Below are 20,887 nucleotides of genomic sequence, written 5' to 3'. Positions count from 1 at the left end.
ACTGAGCGACTTCCTTTCCCTTTTCACTTTCATGCATTGGAGAAGGAAATGGCAACCCACTCCAGTGTTCTTGCCTGGAGAATCCCAGGGATGGGGGAGCCTGGTGGGCTGCCGTCTCTGGGGTCACACAGAGTCGGACATGACTGAAGTGACTTAGCAGCAGCAGCAGCACAATAACAATAATTACTATTTGTATTAGTTCTTTGTAGATTTATAGAGGACTTAGAGGTTAGATTAGATTTTGTAGATTAGATGGCAAAATATTATCTACAAAAGCCACCTTAATATCATAAGCCAATCATTCAGTGAGTGAAGGTTTGAAGTGAAGTGAAGTCGCTCAGTGTGTCCAACTCTTTGCAATCCCATGGACTGTAGTCTTCCAGGGTTCTCTGTCCATGGGATTTTCCAGGCAAGAGTACTGGAGTGGGTTTCCACTTCCTTCTCCAGGGGATCTTCCTGACCCAGGGATCGAACCCAGGTCTCCTGCATTGCAGGCAGACGCTTACCCTCTGAGCCACCAGGGAAGCCTGAGTGAAGGTTTGGGTAAGGACTATTTGAAATGATAATATTAGAAACAATACACTTCAAGGATTATATGGAACCCAAATCCCAAGTTGTGAGGGAAAAACTGGTTAACTGTTGGTGTTTCCTGTATTGTTTGACAGTCCTCTAACTCAGTTTTTTTAAATCTACATTTGCAGATTTGCAGGAACTCAAATTTACCACCTTGCACCATTTTTCAGGATCATAGTCTGGAAAAATTCTGGACCAGTCCAGAAGTCAACTAAGTACATGACCACAGATTTGTGATGGAAGCAAGTCCCTTGTGCTTTTCTATGTGGGCGTTAATTCAGCCCTATCCTAGGCTTTTCTTTCCAGCTTCTGTACCCTCCTCAGTTCAGTTCAATCGGTCAGTCATGTCCAACTCTTTGCAACCCCATGAACTGCAGCACGTCAGGGCCTCCCGGTCCATCAGCAACTCCCGGAGTCCACCCAAACCCATGTCCATTGTGTCGGTGATGGCATCCAACCATCTCATCCTCTGTCGTCCCCTTCTCCTGTCCTCAGTCTTTCCCAGCATCAGGGTCTTTTCCAATGAGTCAGCTCTTCACATCAGGTGAAGTGAAGTGAGGTTGCTCAGTCATGTCCGACTGTTTGCGACCCCATGGACTGTAGCCTTCCAGGTTCCTCCGTCCCTGGGATTCTCCAGGCAGGAATACTGGAGTGGGTTGCAATTTCCTTCTCCAGGAGATCTTCCCAACCCAGGGATCAAACCTGGGTCTCCCATATTGCAGGCAGACGCTTTACCATCTGAGCCACCGGGGAAGCTCTAAGTTTCAGCTTCAACATCAGTCCCTCCAATGAACACCCAGGACTGATCTCCTTTAGGATGGACTGGTTGGATCTCCTTGACAGTCCCTTGAGAGTCCAGGGGACTCTTAAGAGTCTTCTCCAACACCACAGTTCAAAAGCATCAATTCTTCAGCACTTAGCTTTCTTTATAGTCCAACTCTCACATCCATACATGACCACTGGAAAAACCATAGCCTGGACTAGATGGACCTTTGTTGGCAAAGTAATATCTCTGCTTTTTAATATGCTGTTTAGGTTGGTCATAAATGGCAACCCACTCCAGTACTCTTGCCTAGAAAATCCCATGGATGGAGGAGCTTGGTGCAGGCTACTGTCCATGGGGTCACAAAGAATCAGGCACAACTGAGCGACTTCACTTTCTTTCTTTCTTCTTTCTTTCTAGGTTGGTCATACCTTTCCTTCCAAGGAGCAAGCATTTTAATTTCATGGCTGCAGTCACCATCTGCAGTTATTTTGGAGCCCAGAAAAATAAAGTCAGCCACTGTTTCCACTGTTTCCCCATGAAGTGATGGGACCAGATGCCACGATCTTAGTTTTCTAAATGTTGAGCTTTAAGCCAACTTTTTCCACTCTCCTCTTTCACTTTCATCAATAGGCTCTTAAGTTCCTCACTTTCTGCCATAAGGGTGGTGTCATCTGCATATCTGAGGTTATTGATATTTCTCCCAGCAATCTTGATTCCAACTTGTGCTTCCTCCAGCCTAGTGTTTCTCATGATGTACTCTGCATATAAGTTAAATAAGCAGGGTGACAATATACAGCCTTGACGTACTCATTTTCCTATTTAGAACCAGTCTGTTGTTTCATGTCCAGTTCTAACTGTTGCTTCCTGACCTGTATACAGGTTTCTCAAGAAGCAGGTCAGGTGGTTTGGTATTCCCATCTCTTGAAGAATTTTCCATAGTTTATTGTGATCCACACAGTCAAAGGCTTTGGCATCAGGACTGTAGCAAAGACACATCTCAAGAGTAGGCATCTTAACTGCCTTACCACAGGGCAAACAGGAAATACATTGGTTCTATATCTCTTCCCCAAGGCAATGTCACCTCACACTTACAGAGTTTTAGGATTTACATGAAAGATTGATTTATGGCAAAATTGGAATTCCATTTCTACTCCAGAGGAGGAAGTGGTACAAGTCTTTCTTCTTAAAATTTTTATTTTAAAATGTCCATCAGTAATGGCAGTGAATGGGGAGACCCTCGCGAACAAAGAAGCTTATTATTATTACAGAAAAAAAATCTTATCCCCTGCCCACACCCTGCACCCTACTTTTATCATCCCAGGTCTCCGGACTCTCAGAGGTGTGACAAGGCCACGGACTACAAAACAGAGAATTCTGGGGGAAGGAAGTGACGACATGGAGCGAAGCACGCTGGGCTCCGGCGGTTTTAGCCCTAGCGATTCCTTCCTCCCAGCGTGGTTGAAGAGAATCGGGCGCTGCTAGGAGTTTTAACTGGTATTTTTCTCATTTGTCAGGATTACACGTTAATTATTACCTGGTTTGAGTACAGTCCTTAGTATCATGCGGCTGTGGGTCTCGGCTGCTGTCGCTTCGTTTACGCATCTCTGAACAAGTTTTTAGATGAAATTGTCACAGATCCGGGGCCCTCTCCCTGGCGGTATGCAGCGAAAACTTAGAGGGACTGGGTGGATATCAGAGGAGTTTTCTTTTTTCGGTTTTTGTTAATAGTGGTGTGGAGTGAGCTCATTTGTTGGAAGGAGAGCTGAGTGGGTTTGAGCATCTGCGGAGGTCGAAGCCAACGTCAAGGCGGTCTGGAATTGAGATTGGGAAGGTGAGATACAAGCGTGCCAGATAAATTACTCCAGACGCGTCCCCGCAGCAGCTCGTGGTCCCGTGGCTTTCAGACTGAATAGTAAAATTTAACTTTTTCTGGTATGGAAGATGATGCAAATCGCTGGTGTTCTCTACCTCTAGAATGGAAATTAGGGGTGAGACATTTCATTGGGGGGAACATATATATTAATCCTAACTGGTGGTTGTTTTAGATCTAGCCAGCTGGCAGCCATGAATGAATGGATGAAGAAAGGCCCCTTAGAATGGCAAGATTACACTTACAAAGCGGTCAGCGTAACAGCCAGTGACAAGGAGTATAAAGGATGGGTTTTAACCACAGACCCAGTCTCTGCCAAGTGAGTACGAGTCCTGCTTCCCTGAAATCACCCCCCTGCACTGCCTATATGTTATATCCATACCGAAGAAAAGTGAACTCACTCAGTCATGTCTGACTCTCTCTAGCCTACCAGGCTCCTCAGTGCATGCACTTCTCCAGGCAAGAGTACTGGAGTGGGTTGCCATTTCCTTCTCCAGGGGATCTTCCCGACCCAGGAATGGAACCCAGGTCTCCCGCATTGCAGGCAGACGCTTTACCGTCTGAGCCACCAAGGAAGCCATATCCATACTAAGAAAGCAGATAAATAAATGAAAGACTGATTATTCTCATATAAGTACTTAATTTCCTTTCAACCTAAATACTGTCAAACTGTAGATTTCCGTCAAACCAGCCAAGTTTGTAGAAATGAGACACTCCTTTTAATTACATTTTGTTGGAGAATTTCACATATACACAATTGTGAAGAGAGTAATATAATAAACACTAATCTTATTCCGCCTTCCAAATATTTTAAAGCCTATTACTGACTAAAGTTTGTTCATAAATCCTTAAATATATCTCTTAGCAGATTAGGACTCTTTAATAAATGTAACCACATACCATTATAACCACCTAACAAAAGTAATAGTAACTTTAATATTAGCTAATTCCTAGTTTGAGTTCAGGTTTTCCTGATTGTTTCCAAAGTATCTCTTTAATGTTGGCCTATCAACTTGTTGATATGTCTCTTTAAGAATCTTAATCTGTGACTGTACTTTCTCTTTGGTTTTCCATGTTATATTTTGTTGAAGAAATGGAGTCATTTGTCTTCAAATTGAACACACTGTGAATTTAGCTCATTGCATTATCATGGTGTAGTTTAACATGTTCTTTTACCGTTTGTATTTCTTATAAACTGGTATTCATATCTAGAGGTGTGATTAGGATCAGAATTATTTTTTGCAAGGCTACTTTAAAGGTAGTGATACACTCATACTTTATTTTGGGATGATTTTAGATTTACAGAAAAATTGCAAGGAAAGTACAGAGAGTACCTGTGTATCTAACTTCCCCTAATATTAGCAGTTTTCACAACCATCAAACATTTGTCAGAACTAAAAGTTTTCACTAAGTAAACTACAATCATTTGGATTTTATCAGTTTTTCCACTGATGGCCTTTTTATGGATTCCAAGCCAAGGATTTTCTGTTCTAGAATTCAGTCCAAGGTCCCACATTACATTTAATCACCGTGTCTCCTTAGTCTCCTCTGATATGTGGTAGTTTCTCAGTCCTTTTTTAATTGTTTTTCATGACCCTGACACTTTTGAAGAGTTTTGGTGAGGTATTTAACAGAATATCTCTCAATTTGGGTTTGTATGATGTTTTCTCATAGACTGGGATTATAGGTTTTGGGGGACAGTACCACAGAAATGAAATTCTATCATGTCACATTGCATCATATCATATCATATATATTGTATTTTAGTTAGGATTTTTGCATTTATATTCATAAGTGAGATTAGCTTATAATTTTATTTTTTAATCCTGTCCTCTGCTTTTGGTATCAGGGTTATATTAACCTCATTAACTGAGTTATGGCATAATCTCCCTTTTACAGTCCTTAGGAGAATTAGATTGGTTGGATTGGAAATGTTTGATTCTTGACAATTTTATAGAATTTTGTGGTAAAATTGGGCCTTTCCCCCTCTCAACCCCTGCCAGCCCCACACCCCCCCGCCCCTCACCCCCGCCATGGGATGGTTTTAAACTGGTTATTTCAGGTTTTTTTTTTTTTTTTTTTTTAAGGTTATAGGACTATTTACATTCTCTCTCTTTCTTTTTGAGTCAGTAGTAGAAATTCATATTTTCTAGGAAGTTTTCTAAGTGTCAAAATTACTGGTTTAAATGTTTTTAATATTTTATACTATTATTTTTTGCTGCCTTATTCCTAATACTATTTATGTGTGCCTTCTTTCTCTTTTTATTAATCTTGCCTGAGTTTTGTGAAATTTATATACCCTTTTCAAAGAACCAGCTTTTGGCTTTGATGATCCTCTTACTGACTTGACTCTTCTGTTTTCTGTTTCATTAATTTTGTGCTGTGTTATTTCTTTGGTCTGCTCTGAAGGGGAGTTATTCATTTGTTTCCTAACTCTAAAAGTTAAATCTGTACTCTCTTCTTTCCTAATACATATTAAAACATTCATAACTTTTAAAGTAATGCTTTAACTACATCCCACAATGATTAGCTGGACAAAAGGTTTAGATGTTTAGGACCTTCAGAGAATTCATGTTAAACAAGTGAAAATATTTGGTGGTGAGAGTATTAATTTAAAGTGGAGAGAACATTCCCTGTTGTTCTAGTGACCTGTTGGGGTTGATGCGCTCATTTCATTGCTTCCTTAGTTTTATGGGCCTTTAGGTTTTTCTTTTGCAACTGTGGTCTGAACTTATTTTTCCTCCAAAGTATTGTCCTCGTGAACTTCCTTGAAGATGGAAGCATGTCTGTGACTGGAATTATGGGACATGCTGTACAGACTGTTGAAATTGTGAATGAAGGGGACCATAGCGTGCGAGAGAAGCTGATGCATTTGTTCATGTCTGGAGACTGCAAAGCATACAGCCCTGAGGATCTGGAAAAGAGGAAGAACAGCCTGAAGAAATGGCTGGAGAAGAATCACATCCCCATCACCGAACAGAGAGATTCACGAAAGACTCTCTGTGTGGCTGGGGTCTTGACTATAGACCCACCATATGGTCCAGAAAATTGCAACAGTTCTAATGAGATTATTTTGTCCCGTGTTCAGGATCTTATTCAAGGACATCTTGAAGCTTCCCAATGAGAGGCTAAGAACTATGGATGTACTGATTGAAATAAGATTTCATATTTTTGAAAGTTCTTTGTTGTTTTAGGTAAAATCAAAGATGGGGATTATTGGTACTAATAAGTGAACTGGGCAAGGATGACATCTCAAACAAAATTAACTTGGGGACAACAGAATTACAAGAATCTCTTCTTTTGATGGGAATACACCTCCATTTCTATTAGGCAAGAAATGTATTTGGAAAAAGATGCAACATGTTAGATTCAATATAAAATGCTAAGGTAAAATCACAGTCTTGTTAACACTGCTTATTCTAACTAGATGTGTCTTTTTTTTTTTTAATTTTTATTGAGTTATAGTTAACATACCATACAATTCACTAGCTTTCCTTGCACAGTTCAGTGACTTTTGATGTATTTACCGTGTTGTGCAACTATCACCACAGGCATAGAGTTTTTTTTTTTTTGGTGGTTGCATGACGTGTGGGATCTTAGTTCCCCGACCGGGGATTGAACTCTCACCCCCTGCATTGGAAGTGTGGAATCTTAACCACTGGGCCACTAGGGAAGTCCCTAGATGTCTCTTTTTTTAAAATGTCTATTAAAAAAATTTTTTTTAGTGTAATGATGAAATAGCTTTTGAATCAGAATGTATTCCTTTTTGGTTGAAACTTGAAAGTTTTGGTAAAATCTTAACACATAAGCCTTATAACTCTCAAAGCCTTAAAAGTGAACACTGGCTAATATATCTGAGGGAAAAGGTAAGTGTGACAAGTATTATGGCTGCTGAGGGGCTGTAAGGGACCGGTCTAGCTGCTGGTTTCCCTGGTAACTGATGAGGCAACCTGACATTAAATCTTGAATAAATAGGAGCCTCCTCCCTGCCGGGTGAGTGAGGGCTGCCGCCAGGTTATGCCTGCTATCCACCACACATGGTGGAGGTGTTGCTCTAGGACCTTGCTTCGGACATGTAAGATCCCTGTGTCCAATAAGCTTTTAATGTCTTTGTTGCTGTCTCTGGGCTCTTTCTGGTCCCAAGGCTGGGCATCCACAAGGCTTGTAGCCCAACAATTCACAAAGTAGCCAGGAGGCTAAGGGTACTCCTGTGACCACTGAGATGTAAGGACGGGGAATGAAAAGTTGTGGGGGATTGGGAGGAATCTCAGGGTGGCCATCCACTAGTGTGTGGAGCCCTGTGGCAGTTGACTAGCCATGAAAGATGGTTTCTGTCTTTTATTGCATTGATGATATCCTGTTAAATTCAGTCTCTTAGCAGTTTATAGAGCAGCCCCATGCCTGTGGCTCATCTGACTGACTGCAGGGGGATGGCTGGTGAACATAGACACAACACAAGGGATCTGAACTACCTACAAAGGACAGCATACCCCTGACCCACCACCTCTAAGCAATTACAGGCTTTAGGGATATTAACTTACGGAGAAGGCAATGGCAACCCACTCCAGGACTCTTGCCTGAAAAATCTCATGGATGGAGGAGGAGTCTGGTAGACTGCAGTCCATGTCTCAAAGTCGGACACGACTGAGCTACTTCACTTTCACTTTTCACTTTCATGCATTGGAGAAGGAAATGGCAACCCACTCCAGTGTTCTTGCCTGGAGAATCCCAGGGATGGCGGAGCCTGGTGGACTGCTGTCTGTGGGGTCGCACAGAGTCGGACACTACTGAAGCGACTTAGCAGCAGTAGCAGCAGCAGGGATATTAACTTAGGACATGAATTGGAATTGGACATGGCCAGTTACCTGGAAGAGTTTGGTACAGGTCTGTGCAATGGCAAAATAATCGGAGTCCCCTTGAGCTTCTGTTCCCAGCTATGGAAAGGGACAGAGCAGTGATGCAGTGTGCTGGAAGAGCAGCTACATGTAGTCTACAAAGTAGTATAACAGATGAGAGACATTATAAAATGCCTACTCAAGTTGTCGAGTAATGCAAAAACCACTATTTAGGATCTAGAAGAGCCGTGCATGACATACAGCACCGCCGTGGACATAATAGTGGCCAAGAAATCCACTTCATTGGCCATAAAGTTCAGATATGGGCCAGTAAAGATGACACACTGGCATTTCTACCCACCCTATGACCCCCCTGCTGCCAGGTTAGTTGAAAGGATGAGTGGATTGCTTCAACAACCAAGATAGGAAATTTCTGTACTTGTGGGCCCAGGAGGCTAACTCCAGCCTAGAAACTATAACTGAACATCCCAGAACAGTTGTCCCAGTGCTTATGCCGTGTTAACCCACAGGCAACTAGTCAACACCATCTGAGTTCAACTGTTTACCCCCAAAGGAACCATTGTCTACTACTGGTCAGGACAATAACTCACTTTTGCCCTTGCCACAATTTCTGCCTTCGGGAACATATTATTAAAGAAATGGCTCTGGAATTGGCAGGTAAGTCCCCTGTGGTTTGGGTAAGTCCCCTGTGGGGAATAGGATTAGAAAGGGACAGATTTCACCTGTCTTACACCTGCCCCACCTGAGAGGAAGGCAGGCATTTACTGGAGGAAGGCACCATTTATTATATTAACCTTACAATCTTCTGCCACCTTGCCTGTATTTGGCACAGTCTGTGGGGACTAAGGGTAGCTGAGCAGGATGAGGGTAGATTTGGCTAATGATCATGATCTCCCCTATATCGTGCCTGTTAAACATCTTGGCGTTTCACCTGTCTGAGCAGAGGGAGCTGCTCGCAGATTGGGAGGTATCAGTGACCTCTTTGCTGGGTCTACAGCAAGATGTCCTCCCTGGGACTTCCGTGAAAAATGGACCCAGGAAGTGCCTGGCTCCAAATTTACCCACGTCTTACACTTTTGATACTCTTCAGCTGCTGTTGTCTGTATTGCACTTGTTTTATTGGGTGGAGGTGCACCTCTACATACCTGACCCCAGGAATATCACATAAGAGAGGCAGACTTAAGGGGGTAAGGGTTGTGGAGTGTATGGTCAGGTCACTCAAGACGGCTGCCCTTTGCTGTCTGTACATCTGCTTGATGAGTCCCTGCTGCGCCTACACTGTGTTGGAACAAATGTGCTCGCCCTTGCCCCAGCCAGTGAGTGTTCTAATCCTTGGGCCAGAATGGCTCCATCTGCTAGTTTATTAATGGGAAACATCTGCCCTGATGATGGTTGTTAACCTGAGGGGCTGTAAGGGATGGGTCTCAGTTGCTGGTTTCCCTGGTAACTGAGCCAACGTGAGGTCAATTCCCCCTGTAAAAGGTAGTCTCCAACCACCTTTTAAAAGGTGGTCTTGCCCCCCCGCCCCGAGCCAAGACCGCCGCTATCACTGTGTCCTGCTCGCCACCTTGTCTGTCTGCCACATGTGATGGGTTGTTCCTCCAGGACTTTTCTTCAGGTGTGTAAACTCCCCCATCTATTAAACCAGTGATAGCTGTGTCGCTGTTTCCAGACTCCCTCTTTGGACTGACTCGGCAACTGCAAGGCTTGCACGCCTGTAGATACAGCCCAACTGGGACTTTTCAGGGGAATGTCTACAGTGACCCCAGGGTTCCCGCATCAGGTTAGAACCCGAGGATGGGTTAGCACACTTCAGGCCCTTAGCAGAATCCAGCCTGCTGCCTCTGTTTATTAAAGTTTTATTGGAACACAGCTATACCCACTGCTTTGTGTATTGTCTGTGGCTGTTGTTGAACCACAGTGGCAGAGTTGAGTATTGACAGAAATGATATGGATTGTATCTTCAGAAAAATATGGCTGTTTACAGAAAAGCTTGCCCTAGGAGAGCCTTGAACTAGCATGGTCCACCAGGGGTCAAGGAGGGTTTATGTCCCATCCATACAAAAGGAATCTTGTGCCTTTTGGAAGAAATACTTTAAAATACTTGGGTTTTAGGGGGTCTTTGGAAGCACTTTGATAACATAGCTAAATTACTTTCCTGCATGGTTGTCTAATATTAACAGGATGTATCCAAGTGCTTTTTGTACTTTTGCAAGCATCAGAATCAGCTGGAGGGCTTGCTAACACAGTTGGGAGTAGGGCCCAGCAGTCCAGTCTGACCTAGTAGGGGTCCAAGAGCTTGCATTTGTAACAAACTCCCAGATAATGGTAGCTACCTGTCCCAGATCAGATTACCCTTGCAAAAGCAGTTTAGAAGCCTGGGGGAACAGAAAGGCCTTCCCTCACAACTGTAGAGTTCCATCAGATTACCCTTGCAAAAGCAGTTTAGAAGCCTGGGGGAACAGAAGGGCCTTCCCTCACAACTGTAGAGTTCCAGAATCCTAAAAGTGAAATTTATCACATAGCCTTTCCCCTTCAAACCCTCAGATGTCTTTGGATAGGGGAAGGGGAATAAGAACAAATTAAATGGAAAAGATTCTGACAAAATGAGGGAGGTCTTGAAAAAAGACATATAGGAAATTATGCACAGTTGGTCAGGAGTGAACCTCGGCCCAGGGACAGGTGCACTGGTGTTGGCAGACTTACCTGCTGTCAGACTAATGAGCTGGGGACAGACTTTCTTGGCAGCTGAGTCCTCTGATTTGTTTGAAAATTTGCCTTGTGAGCCAAACCTGAGGATATGTGATTTGGCCCTGCCACGGAAACCTCTCTGCTTAGGGAGTTGGGCCAGCCAGTTCCTCAGTTCAAATTCCCCCTGAGGGTTTAACCTGCCTGTTTTTCATCCCTCTCCTGGTTCCAGATTCCCAGGGGGAGATCCTCCCCAAAGCCAGCTCCAGGGCAGTCTTTGAACACAACTGGTGTCAAGAATATTTTTCAGAACAAAAGGTTTTCAGGACTTTGAGTATCTTTCAGTCTTGGAGCAAACTTTCCAACCTCTGCCCTGTATCTTGCTATCCACTGTGCACTTGATTTCCTAAATCTCTCCTCCTAAATGTTATAGCTGAAATACACCTCCCATGAATTGTTTTCAATAAAATTAATGAAATTTGAAACATTCACAATTGTTTTGAGAACTAGAATTTTTATGATGCCTCTTGGAGTAGCTTCTAGAATGCTAGAGTCAAAGCTAAGGATTACTATAAATTTGGGGAGAAATCAGAGCAGTGAAGGACTATAATTACACATACTTAGGTGGGCTGCCGTCTATGGAGTCGCACAGAGTCAGACACGACAGAAGTGACTTAGCAGCAATGGCACCCCACTCCAGTACTCTTGCCTGGAAAATCCCATGGACAGAGGAGCCTGGTAGGCTGCAGTCCATGGGGTCGCTAGGAGTCGGACTCGACTGAGCGACTTCACTTTTCACTTTCATGCACTGGAGAAGGAAATAGCAACCCACTCCAGTGTTCTTGCCTGGAGAATCCCAGGGACGGGGGAGCCTGGTGGGCTGCCGTCTATGGGGTCACACAGAGTCGGACACGACTGATGCGACTTAGCAGCTTAGCAATTGCATCCACTGCCAAATACAATTGGTTTAAAAAAAACTACTTTGACGAAGGAGTAACATACAAAAAACTACATAGTGTATACAGCCTGATGAGTTGAAGAGAAGCATACACCCATGAAACCATCACCACAGTCTATGCCATAAACACATCTATCACCTCCAGCTTTTCCTGCCTTCATTATTACACCACTGGTTTTCATTTTTCAGTCATTAAAGGATTTCTTTATTAAAAATTATATCGTTATCAGACATGCTTTTTTACTTTTGCATACAATGTATATAGTTGTTTTTGTAGTTTTCATGATCTAAGGACAACACTGTACTGTGTTGATGGACTAAAACTTATTAAACATTTTCTTTTGATGTTCTTTTTGCTATCATAGTTTATGGTGCAAAGAATGTCTTCATATGTCTTGACTGCTGTTATCAAAAGCTAGTGCTTAGAAGGAACCTCCTGGTGGTCCAGTGCTTCTCTGTTGGTCTGTGCTTCCAGTGCAGGGGGCACAGGTTCGATCCCTGGTTAGGGAATTAGATCCCATGTGCCATAACCAAGACCGGGTGCAACCAAATGCTAAAAAAACCCCTCCAAAACTAGTGCTTAGAAATGAAAGTACAATACTCTTTAGTTTGTGTTACTTGACATCAACAACAATAATGTGTATACAAATTTCATTACACCCGTAGAGTATTAGTATTTTACTCAATTTTTATGACTGAACAGAAGATGGTGTTTTACAGTTGCTTTGTGTTTATTGACATTTCTCCATGTGTTTCCAGTATGGGTACTCTTTGAATCATATCTTAATTTTTTTTTTAATCTTTATTTTCAGAAAGTTATTTCCCCCCATATTCTCATCTTATTATAACTGTTTCTTTGTGTTTATTTTTATTCACATGGCTATATATTAATATGTTAATAAGCAACTTAATTGTACATGCATCGCTTTAACTTATTTGGATATAATTTTAGAGTTACAGAAAATACACGAGAACAGGACAAAGAACTGTCCTGTATCCTTTATCCAGCAAATGTTAACATCTTGCCACATTTGCATTTTCTGTGCATGTGTGTTCATGTTTCTTCCTGAACTGTTTGAGAATAAACTGTGGATACAATGGAAATGTGAGAACATTTTAACCATGGTACAGTTATCAAAACTAATATTCATACAGTAGTATAATTTAATACAGACATTATCTAGATTTTGCCTATTGCTCAATGTTCACTATATCAAAAAACGACTTGTATTTGGATCATGTCCCTTTAGTTTCCTTTACTCTGGAGTAATTCCTCAATCTTTCTTTGACTTTCATGACATTGACATTTTTCAATATTGGCCAGTTATTTTGTGCAATATCCCTCAATTTGGGTTTCTCTGTTTCCCAGTGATCCATATCGGTGTGCATTTTTGGGAAAGGAAGACCCTGGAGATGATAGTGTATTCTTCTCAGTGCATCAGGAGGCATCCTGTGCTGATCTGGCCCATGTTTGTGATGTTAACCATGATCACTTGGTTAAGGTGGTGCTGTCATATTTTTCCACTGTAAAATCACTTCTTCTCCTTTGTAATCAAAGGCATCTTCATACATATTTCTAAAAGCTTCATTGAGATATTAACATAAAATTCATCCACCTCAAGGCATAATTCAGTGATTCATTTATTTTGGTAAATTTAGTTGTGCAGCCATCATCACAATCTAATTTTTTTTTAAATTTCCATTGTCGCCACAAGACCCTCTGTCTCATTTGCAGTAGATTCCCATTCGCACTCTCCACCCCAGGCAATCACTGCTTTCTGTATCTATAGATTTGATTTTGGGGGGTATATTTCCTTTAAATGGAATCATACAATGTATAGTCTGTGTCCGACTGGCTCCATTTAAATTTACTCTGGTTAGAGAACTAGATCCTGCATTCCAAAACTAAGACCTGAAGTAGCCAAATAAAACATTTTTTAAAAATAACTTTACTCACTTGTATAATATTTAAGACTATATCTATTGTGTTGATGAACCACAACTTATTAAAATATTCCCCTAAATCCTGAATTTGATCTCCATGTTGTAGCATATATCAGTGGCTTCTTTTTATTACTGAATAATATTCCATTGTGAATATACTTACATTTTGCTTAATGGATATTTGGATTGTTTCCAGTTTGGGGCAATTATGAATAATGTTGCTGTGAACATTTGGGGCAAGTCTTTGGGCATATATTTTCGTATTTCTTGGGTGAAATACCTAGGAGTGGAGTTGCTAGGTTACGTGACAACTAACATTTTAGGAAACTGTCACACTATTTTCCAACATGGCTGCGCCATTTTACATTCTATAGTACCTGATTAAAATAAAATGGTTATATTGAAATTATGAGTATAAATGTGAGAGGAATTTCTGTAACCCCAGTATGGGTTTCAAATTAGCCATGTTAGTTATAAAATGGACAATCAGCCTTCTTGTTAACTAATCAGATTGCATGCTTCGATTAATCCAGTCTTAGCCATGCTTACTGTAGAAAAAGATGGTATAAAGATTTATGGGCTAGAAATAATGGGGACAGCTGAAGTTTAAATGGGAAAGAGCACAGGTGAATTTCAGAGACAGAAGAGTGGCATTAAGAGAAATGTCTAATTACAAGTTGTTTTATGCTGGGTCTGTAATTAGTGGGTTAGTTCCCTCACATGGGTAGTCCCTTGGTGCCCATGGTGTAGCATGGCCTCTGACTGTACATCTGTCTTTTAAAGTACACAACACATTTTTGACATTCAGTCTGGTCATCTTACTAATAATCAAGTCCTAAAACAAAACTGATTTTTTTTTTTTTCTGGTTCAAACTATGGGAGGTGGATTACTGAACATAGAAATTATAGTTCTGGTTAGGCTTCATGTTAGACTTAAACATTTTACAATCATAGACCTGTAGTGCTGTATACTCCCATCCCCCCTTTTATTAACCCAATTTGTGTTTTACTGTATTGGCCAAAGTCTACTAGATTGGACTCTGTTCAAATAATAGAAAGATAAGGGTACATGTGTTCATGTTTTAAACACCTTAATATGGACCTAAGTACGAAAACTAAATTTGGCAGTGGAGAGTGTTAGCAGTGTTAGTATCACATATAATTATATTAACTATAACATTTTCAAAAAGCATGTCTTGACTTTTCACATTTTCAAAATAAATGACTTAAAAATTTTTTTACGGTAGAACATCTTTTTAAAGGAAAAGTATCCCTACCTATCTGTGCATGACTTTGCCATTCTTACATACATTTACCTCAATTTCTCAAGTACTGTGTGTTTTTAATAAAATGATATACTCTTAAGCTCCTAGTCACACAGTGCATGTTTATTAGAGTTGATTTGGCAGAGATTTTGCTTTCGGTTAGTCCAAGTATACTTATATTTTTAAAGACGACTATGGGCATACTTTTGGAGAAGGAAATGGCAACCCACTCCAGTGTTCTTGTCTGGAGAATCCCATGGACGGAGAAGCCTGGTAGGTTGCAGTCCATGGGGTCGCACAGAGTCGGACACGACTGAAGCGACTTAGTAGTAGTAGTATGGGCATACTTTACATCTGACTAATAACTAATAGACTTTATAAGCAGTTACCTATCTCATGTTGTTTAGAATGGTTTTCTTTACCTTGGCACTGGCAATTTGAATGGGTGATTTTTTTTTTTTTGTTCAGGTGTCCTGTGCATGTAAGATATTTAGCAGCATCCTTAGCTTCTAACCACTAGTTGCCAGGGATACTCTTCCCCCTTCATATGTAACATCTCCAAATATTGCCAGGTGTCCCCTGGGGAGCAAAACTGCCCTAAGTTGAGAACCAGAGATTTTAAAATAAAAACTACATTTTCTTCCATGAGGAAACTTCTTTCGTTTTTGTACATATATTTGTTATAATTAATCAATCTCTCTGGACAAATAAAGTCTTACAACAAAAGTATCTGTTAACCTTTCTTTTTTTTTTTCCCTGTTAACCTTTCAAACTACACATTTGAAACCCAAGAATGGAATGAGACAAAACTTATTAAAAGCAGAAGTAAATGAATTAAATGAGTAATTTACTCATTTACTCATGAAGTAAATAAGTCTTTTTGGTTAAGTTAGCTTGTCTTTTAATTGTTGTAGAAAAACCAGGCAAGGATAGTTTCTTGATTAAAATCATTGAACATAAAAGGAAAATTAACTCCTTCAGATCATTTTTGGTAACAGCTAGGTTGGACGGAGGCAGCAGACACTTCATTTTCTATACATAAGGAATAATTTTTAAAAACTTCACTGTTTTGAAATGCTTCTGTTGAAATGTTAATTATTATATACTTTACCATTTTAAGCAATATTGTATTTGTAACATGTCAGGGTCATCATCCTAAATACCGCTTCTCATTGTTTGGTAGTTATGGGATTGGGCTGAATTTCCAAAGCCACCCCTGAGTGTTTGCTTTTCCAAACAAACCCCTCTTATGCTGGCTTTTGCTGCCATTTGTTTCTTTCCTAAAACACTGAAATAAGAGTTGAAAAAACCCAGTCCATTGATTCCAAGGCATCCTCTTCCCAGCTATCTCACTGGGGTGCTGTTTTCTGGCTTGTTTACCAGGCAGCTGGTTAGAACTGATTTGGGAGTAGAGCTGAGTGGCTCAAGTCGGGCATGGATGGGGCAAAGAGGCCAAACTGTGGGAAAAAGTTCAAATTTGGGCTGCTGTCCTGTGTATTTATGAAACATTGATTGTACTCTTTCCTAATGATTCACACACAGAGCTTCAGTTCCCCAAAAGAACTCTTTTTCTGCTCTTTGATGCAACAAATTATGAAAACAGATTTTAAAGCACCTTAAGGATCAGTGATTGGCTGCAAGTCATATTTAAGACCAGTCTTTGATATACCTTTTGCGTGGTAACTTAGAAATGGCAAGAAAAAGCTTCTCCATGTTAATGACCCACGGTGGTTAACTGTTCACTGTCACTGCAGTTTTAGACATGGAAGAAGCCTATCACTCTAGAAGGATCTGAACCTACTGCAGTGATAAAGAATTGTACTCATTGTTTAAGGCACTCTGTACCATGGAACTCAAATATTGACTGACACAGATTCACAATCAAGCTCTAATTTCTGAAAACAATATAGCTCACTTTGTACATATTAAGCAGATTTCTCCCTGCATTTGGGGGAAAATAAACCCTAGGAATTATGCTTATTTCTAGCATGATTTAGGAGGAAAGAGGCAGCCTCTGCCTAGGCTTGTTCGGGCATAATATGGCTGTGTGACCATACTCTCCTGTCCCTGGGAACCCCCAGGAATCCATTATTTATGTAGCAAGTGAGTGACACCCACAAGACACCCTCAGAGTGTGAAGCCCAAGCTCACCAGCTCTCAGTCCAGCAACTGAGACCACAACAGAGTGCTGTCCCCTGAGAGCCAGCCTGGGCTGCATCTGAAAACCACCCCTCAGTCCCAATTTGCTTACATTTGCTGTATTTTAATTTTACAAAGTACTTTTGTTCCTGACTAGGGTTCTTGGCCTCCTTAATCAGTAGAAGTTGACAAAAGGCCAGACTTGGGCGAGGCTTTGCAGGGCTCCTACTGCAGCAGGCGGTAACAGAAACAAGTCGGCTCCCTTGGTCACTCCCTGAGGAGGGGAGCACTGGTTCCTTAAACAGGGCGAGGGCAGGGGTGGATGCAGGGGTTAGGCCAGAGGGATGGCAAAGGTGGTCTGCCCACACCCTTGACAGTGCTGTGTGGGTTTTTGCTCTTTTTGCATCTTGTTCATAAGTTGCCCCACTGCCCATTTAGGCAGTTTTTAGTCCCTTACATATATATTTTTTTGTTACTTTGTTGCTCCAGGAGACGTTTGCCCAGGTACAAGCACTGCAGCAAAGAGCCCCAGACCCCAGCCTATCTCACTTTCATAGGCATTATTTTATGACAACCTCTCAGGGACACATTCACACCATTGCCTAGAAATAGAAAAAATTTTCATGCCTACAGATCCACAGTCTGCATGCTTTGATATAGTAAACTGCTCAGATAACAGAATGGGGAGGATAAAGACTAAAGTTCATTACTTCTCAGAGAGTTTGAGTTGTAACATTTAGATATGGAACTCCAGAAGGAAGAAGACAAAGCTAATGTTTTATCAACCTGACCGCCTCCCTAAGTGTTGAGCTATTTTCATTTCCTGAGAACTTCCCAGTTACATATTGGACAAAACAGCAGTGTGGGCTAATTCTGTAGCGAGAACTTCATTTAATATTGTTCCCTAACTAGATTCCTGTAAAATGAGTATTTGGGAAATCATTTACAGACTTCTCCATAAAATTAACGTTAAAAGCTGACCATCTTACTGGTGCTTGGAAATCCAGTTTCACCTTGAAATACTACTGCTTTCTGACTTGAATCACAAATAAAGAATCCAATTTCATTTATTTCAAAATTACAATGATGAGCTTAAGAAATTGTTTGGGGTGAGGATTTTCTTATAATGCCTTCAGTCAAGGCTTTCCAAACTTTTTCAGTCTGGCACATCTAGAGATTGATAGGATTTATGTTTTTTTTTTTTTTTTTTAATTGATATAGTTAATTTAAAATATTTCAAAGGTACAGCAAAGTGCTTCAGTTATACATATATTGAATATACTTTTTCATTCTTTTTCTTACAAGATATTGAATATAGTTCCCTGTGCCATACAGCAGTTCCTTGTTAACCTATTTTATACATAGTAGTATTTACATGTTAATCCCAAACTTTTAATTTCTTTCCCATCTCTCTACCTCCCACCCTGCCATACACTTTGATAACCATAAGTTTTCTATGCCTGTGAATCTGTTTTGTAAGTAAGTTTGTTTGAATCACCTATTTTTTTTTAGATTATACGTAAGTGATATCATATATGCCAGGGGCCCCTAACCTTCGGGATTTAATGCCTGATGATCTAAGGTGGGGCTGATACGCTTGAATCATCCCCAAACCATTCTCCCCTACTCGAGTCCATGGAAAAACTGTCTTCCATCAAACTAGTCTCTAATGCCAAAAAGGTCGGGGACCACGGACATATGTGACCATCTGGACAGTCTAGGAGGTTTCCTGGAAACTTAAAATAATAGCTTGAAAGGTGAACATCCTTCACTGAGGTGCTTTTGTTGAATTAGTGTGAATTCTGTCTGTAGTGGGAAACCTGTAGTAACTCTCTACCTGAGGGCTATACATACAAGAGTACGTCTTCCACTCATTTTTCTGGAATTCTTCTTGGACACTGAAAACTATCTAGCCAAGGTAAATGTATTCATATTTTTTTTAAAAAATGTGAGTGCCATATTAACCTAAGTGGTGACTGAAAATAAGCACTCTCATAGAAGGTATTTTTATGGCTATAAATCTGACACTAGCATGGCAACTTTCTCCATGAACCTGAACCATGCCAACTATGTTCTGAGAATACCAATAAAATTCCCCTTCAGGTAATGTGAAATGTGGCCCTTAGATCCGGGCGAGTTCAAAAGACAGAGTCAGACTCATAAATGGAAAACCCAAAAGAGAATGAAAACACCCAGGTTGTTCTGCTTTTAAGAATAAGAGTGTTACTGATAAAACCAGCTCACATTTTAATAACAAATAAGAACTCAACTTTTTTTAAGCTGAATTTTAATGAGTAAAAATAAACCCCTCACAAATGAAGTTTACATAATGACCTATGGCTGAAAATGAAGTTTTAATTTTTCTTGCTCACATGATTTTTTCCCTTCTGTTCTGATTTCTCTCAGTTGAGCTTTTATGACAGAAAAAAACAACTGGTATTTCTCCTCATGCCCCTCATCTCACTCTAATAAAAAGCAGGAGAAAAACAGAGATTAAAACCACTGTATTAAACGTTCACTTTTGTGTTATCAGATGAATTTCATTCATTCCAGGGCAGTCAGAGAGGAAAAAAAACAGGCAGGTTGGTTTTTAAGCTGTCTCACACTGACACTCCAAACTGTGCCAGGCAGGAGTGCCCACTGCTTGGTTAGCAACACTCAGTCTGGAAAACGTCCCTAAAGGCGTGTGTGGCTGCAGCTGACTCAGCAGAGCCTGCCCGGGCTCCTTCCCCAGCGGCCCCCACACCGCAGCTGGGTGTCGAAGTGCCGCTATTGGTTCCCAGCTGAGCAAGCAGGGGAGGAGTGAGCACTCTCCGCGACAGTCTTCACTGTGTGGTGACAAGTTTCACAATCATGCTGATGATCCGTGACCCTCGAGGACAGGTGCACAGATCTATGCTTGGGTTTTTTATCTTATCCTGGAGGAGCTGGTCAAGTTCACAACGAAGTTCCTTTACTAATTCTGCCACCTAAAATGAAAGTTGCGATGTAAGCAGTGCTTGGACCACCAGGGGAGAAAAGGTGGTTAAAGGAAATTCTCCAGTTGTGATGACCATTGTTCTAGGTCTCTGCTATTAATTCCATGGGGGGAGAATGAAACACTTTTTTTTTTCTTCCCCCTAAAAGTGCTTCTAAAGTTTCTTGATGCAATTATAGGAACATACAGCTCTGAAGTGTACACTGGGGACCAAGATTAAATCCAGAAACAGCTTTTATGCAATGTTCTGCATTTTAAAGCTTGGCCAACTTTTACAATTAGGTCTGAGAGGAGAAGCAGGAAAATTGAGAATTAAAAATGGCGGACATTAAACCAAACAATCTCTCTAACTTTGGAATTTTTATGCTTTGGTTGGTGAGGAGGTGGGGTGGGAGACAGCACCACATTGCTCGTGCTGATGTAGTGGCACTGTGGACATCTGGCCAACACCTGTCTGGCTCTTCCTCCACTGTGTGGCAACCTTGGAGTAGACACTCTGATCTAATCGGCTCATGCCGTGCACCAGAGTGAATGGTTCAGGGGATCCAGGCCTTAGAGGCCATGACATTCTGCAGTGACAGGAACCGGTTTAGAAGAAGAGGTGGGCTTTCAGGAAAGCAGCGTTCTGTCTCCACTCGTGGGCCGTGTGTGCTGCATGGACGTGCAGGAGCTACAGCCATCCTATACCAGGGGCCAGCCGGGCTTTTGTCGTTAAGCAGTTGAATCAAACCAACCCTGCCTGGCCCTCCTGACCTGTACTGTTCCATGTGGCTAATCTCATGACACATGAAATGTGCCTGGTCTTAACTGAGATATACTGTGACTATAAAATACACACCAGATTTTGAAGA

The 20,887-nt window shown here is 41.2% G+C and overlaps 2 protein-coding genes across 11 annotated transcripts in view; one reads left to right on the top strand and one right to left on the bottom strand.

Moving 5' to 3' along the window:
• GEMIN6 (gem nuclear organelle associated protein 6) overlaps positions 1-6,605 on the top strand; it is a 39,752-nt gene extending 33,147 nt beyond the window's left edge. For 4 of the 8 annotated variants that reach the window (XR_011466108.1, XR_011466111.1, XR_011466110.1 and 1 more), the window contains one exon: positions 2,661-3,164. Coding sequence is in view for 3 of the 8 variants with exons in the window: in XM_070379707.1 (XP_070235808.1) it covers positions 3,404-3,528; positions 5,958-6,333 (501 nt within the window). In the remaining 5 variants the exon portion in view is untranslated. Of the gene's footprint in view, positions 1-2,660; positions 3,171-3,384; positions 3,529-5,957 lie in introns of those variants that run through there. The other 4 variants (XM_070379707.1, XM_005893763.3, XM_005893762.3 and 1 more) reach the window with 4 other exon arrangements.
• A 12,943-nt stretch (positions 6,606-19,548) lies between these two features.
• Positions 19,549-20,887, bottom strand: part of DHX57 (DExH-box helicase 57) — a 59,934-nt gene continuing 58,595 nt past the window's right edge. For all 3 annotated transcript variants that reach the window (XM_070379704.1, XM_005893764.3, XM_070379703.1), the window contains one exon: positions 19,549-20,028. In XM_070379704.1, the coding sequence (XP_070235805.1) occupies positions 19,885-20,028 (144 nt within the window). In that variant the 3' untranslated portion in view covers positions 19,549-19,884. The remainder of the gene's footprint in view (positions 20,029-20,887) is intronic.

This window comes from Bos mutus, chromosome 11 (genome assembly GCF_027580195.1).
Source record: "Bos mutus isolate GX-2022 chromosome 11, NWIPB_WYAK_1.1, whole genome shotgun sequence".
NCBI lineage: Eukaryota > Metazoa > Chordata > Mammalia > Artiodactyla > Bovidae > Bos > Bos mutus.
The sequence above is the reverse complement of the archived record's forward strand: the minus strand, read 5'-3'. Positions and strand labels throughout refer to the sequence as shown.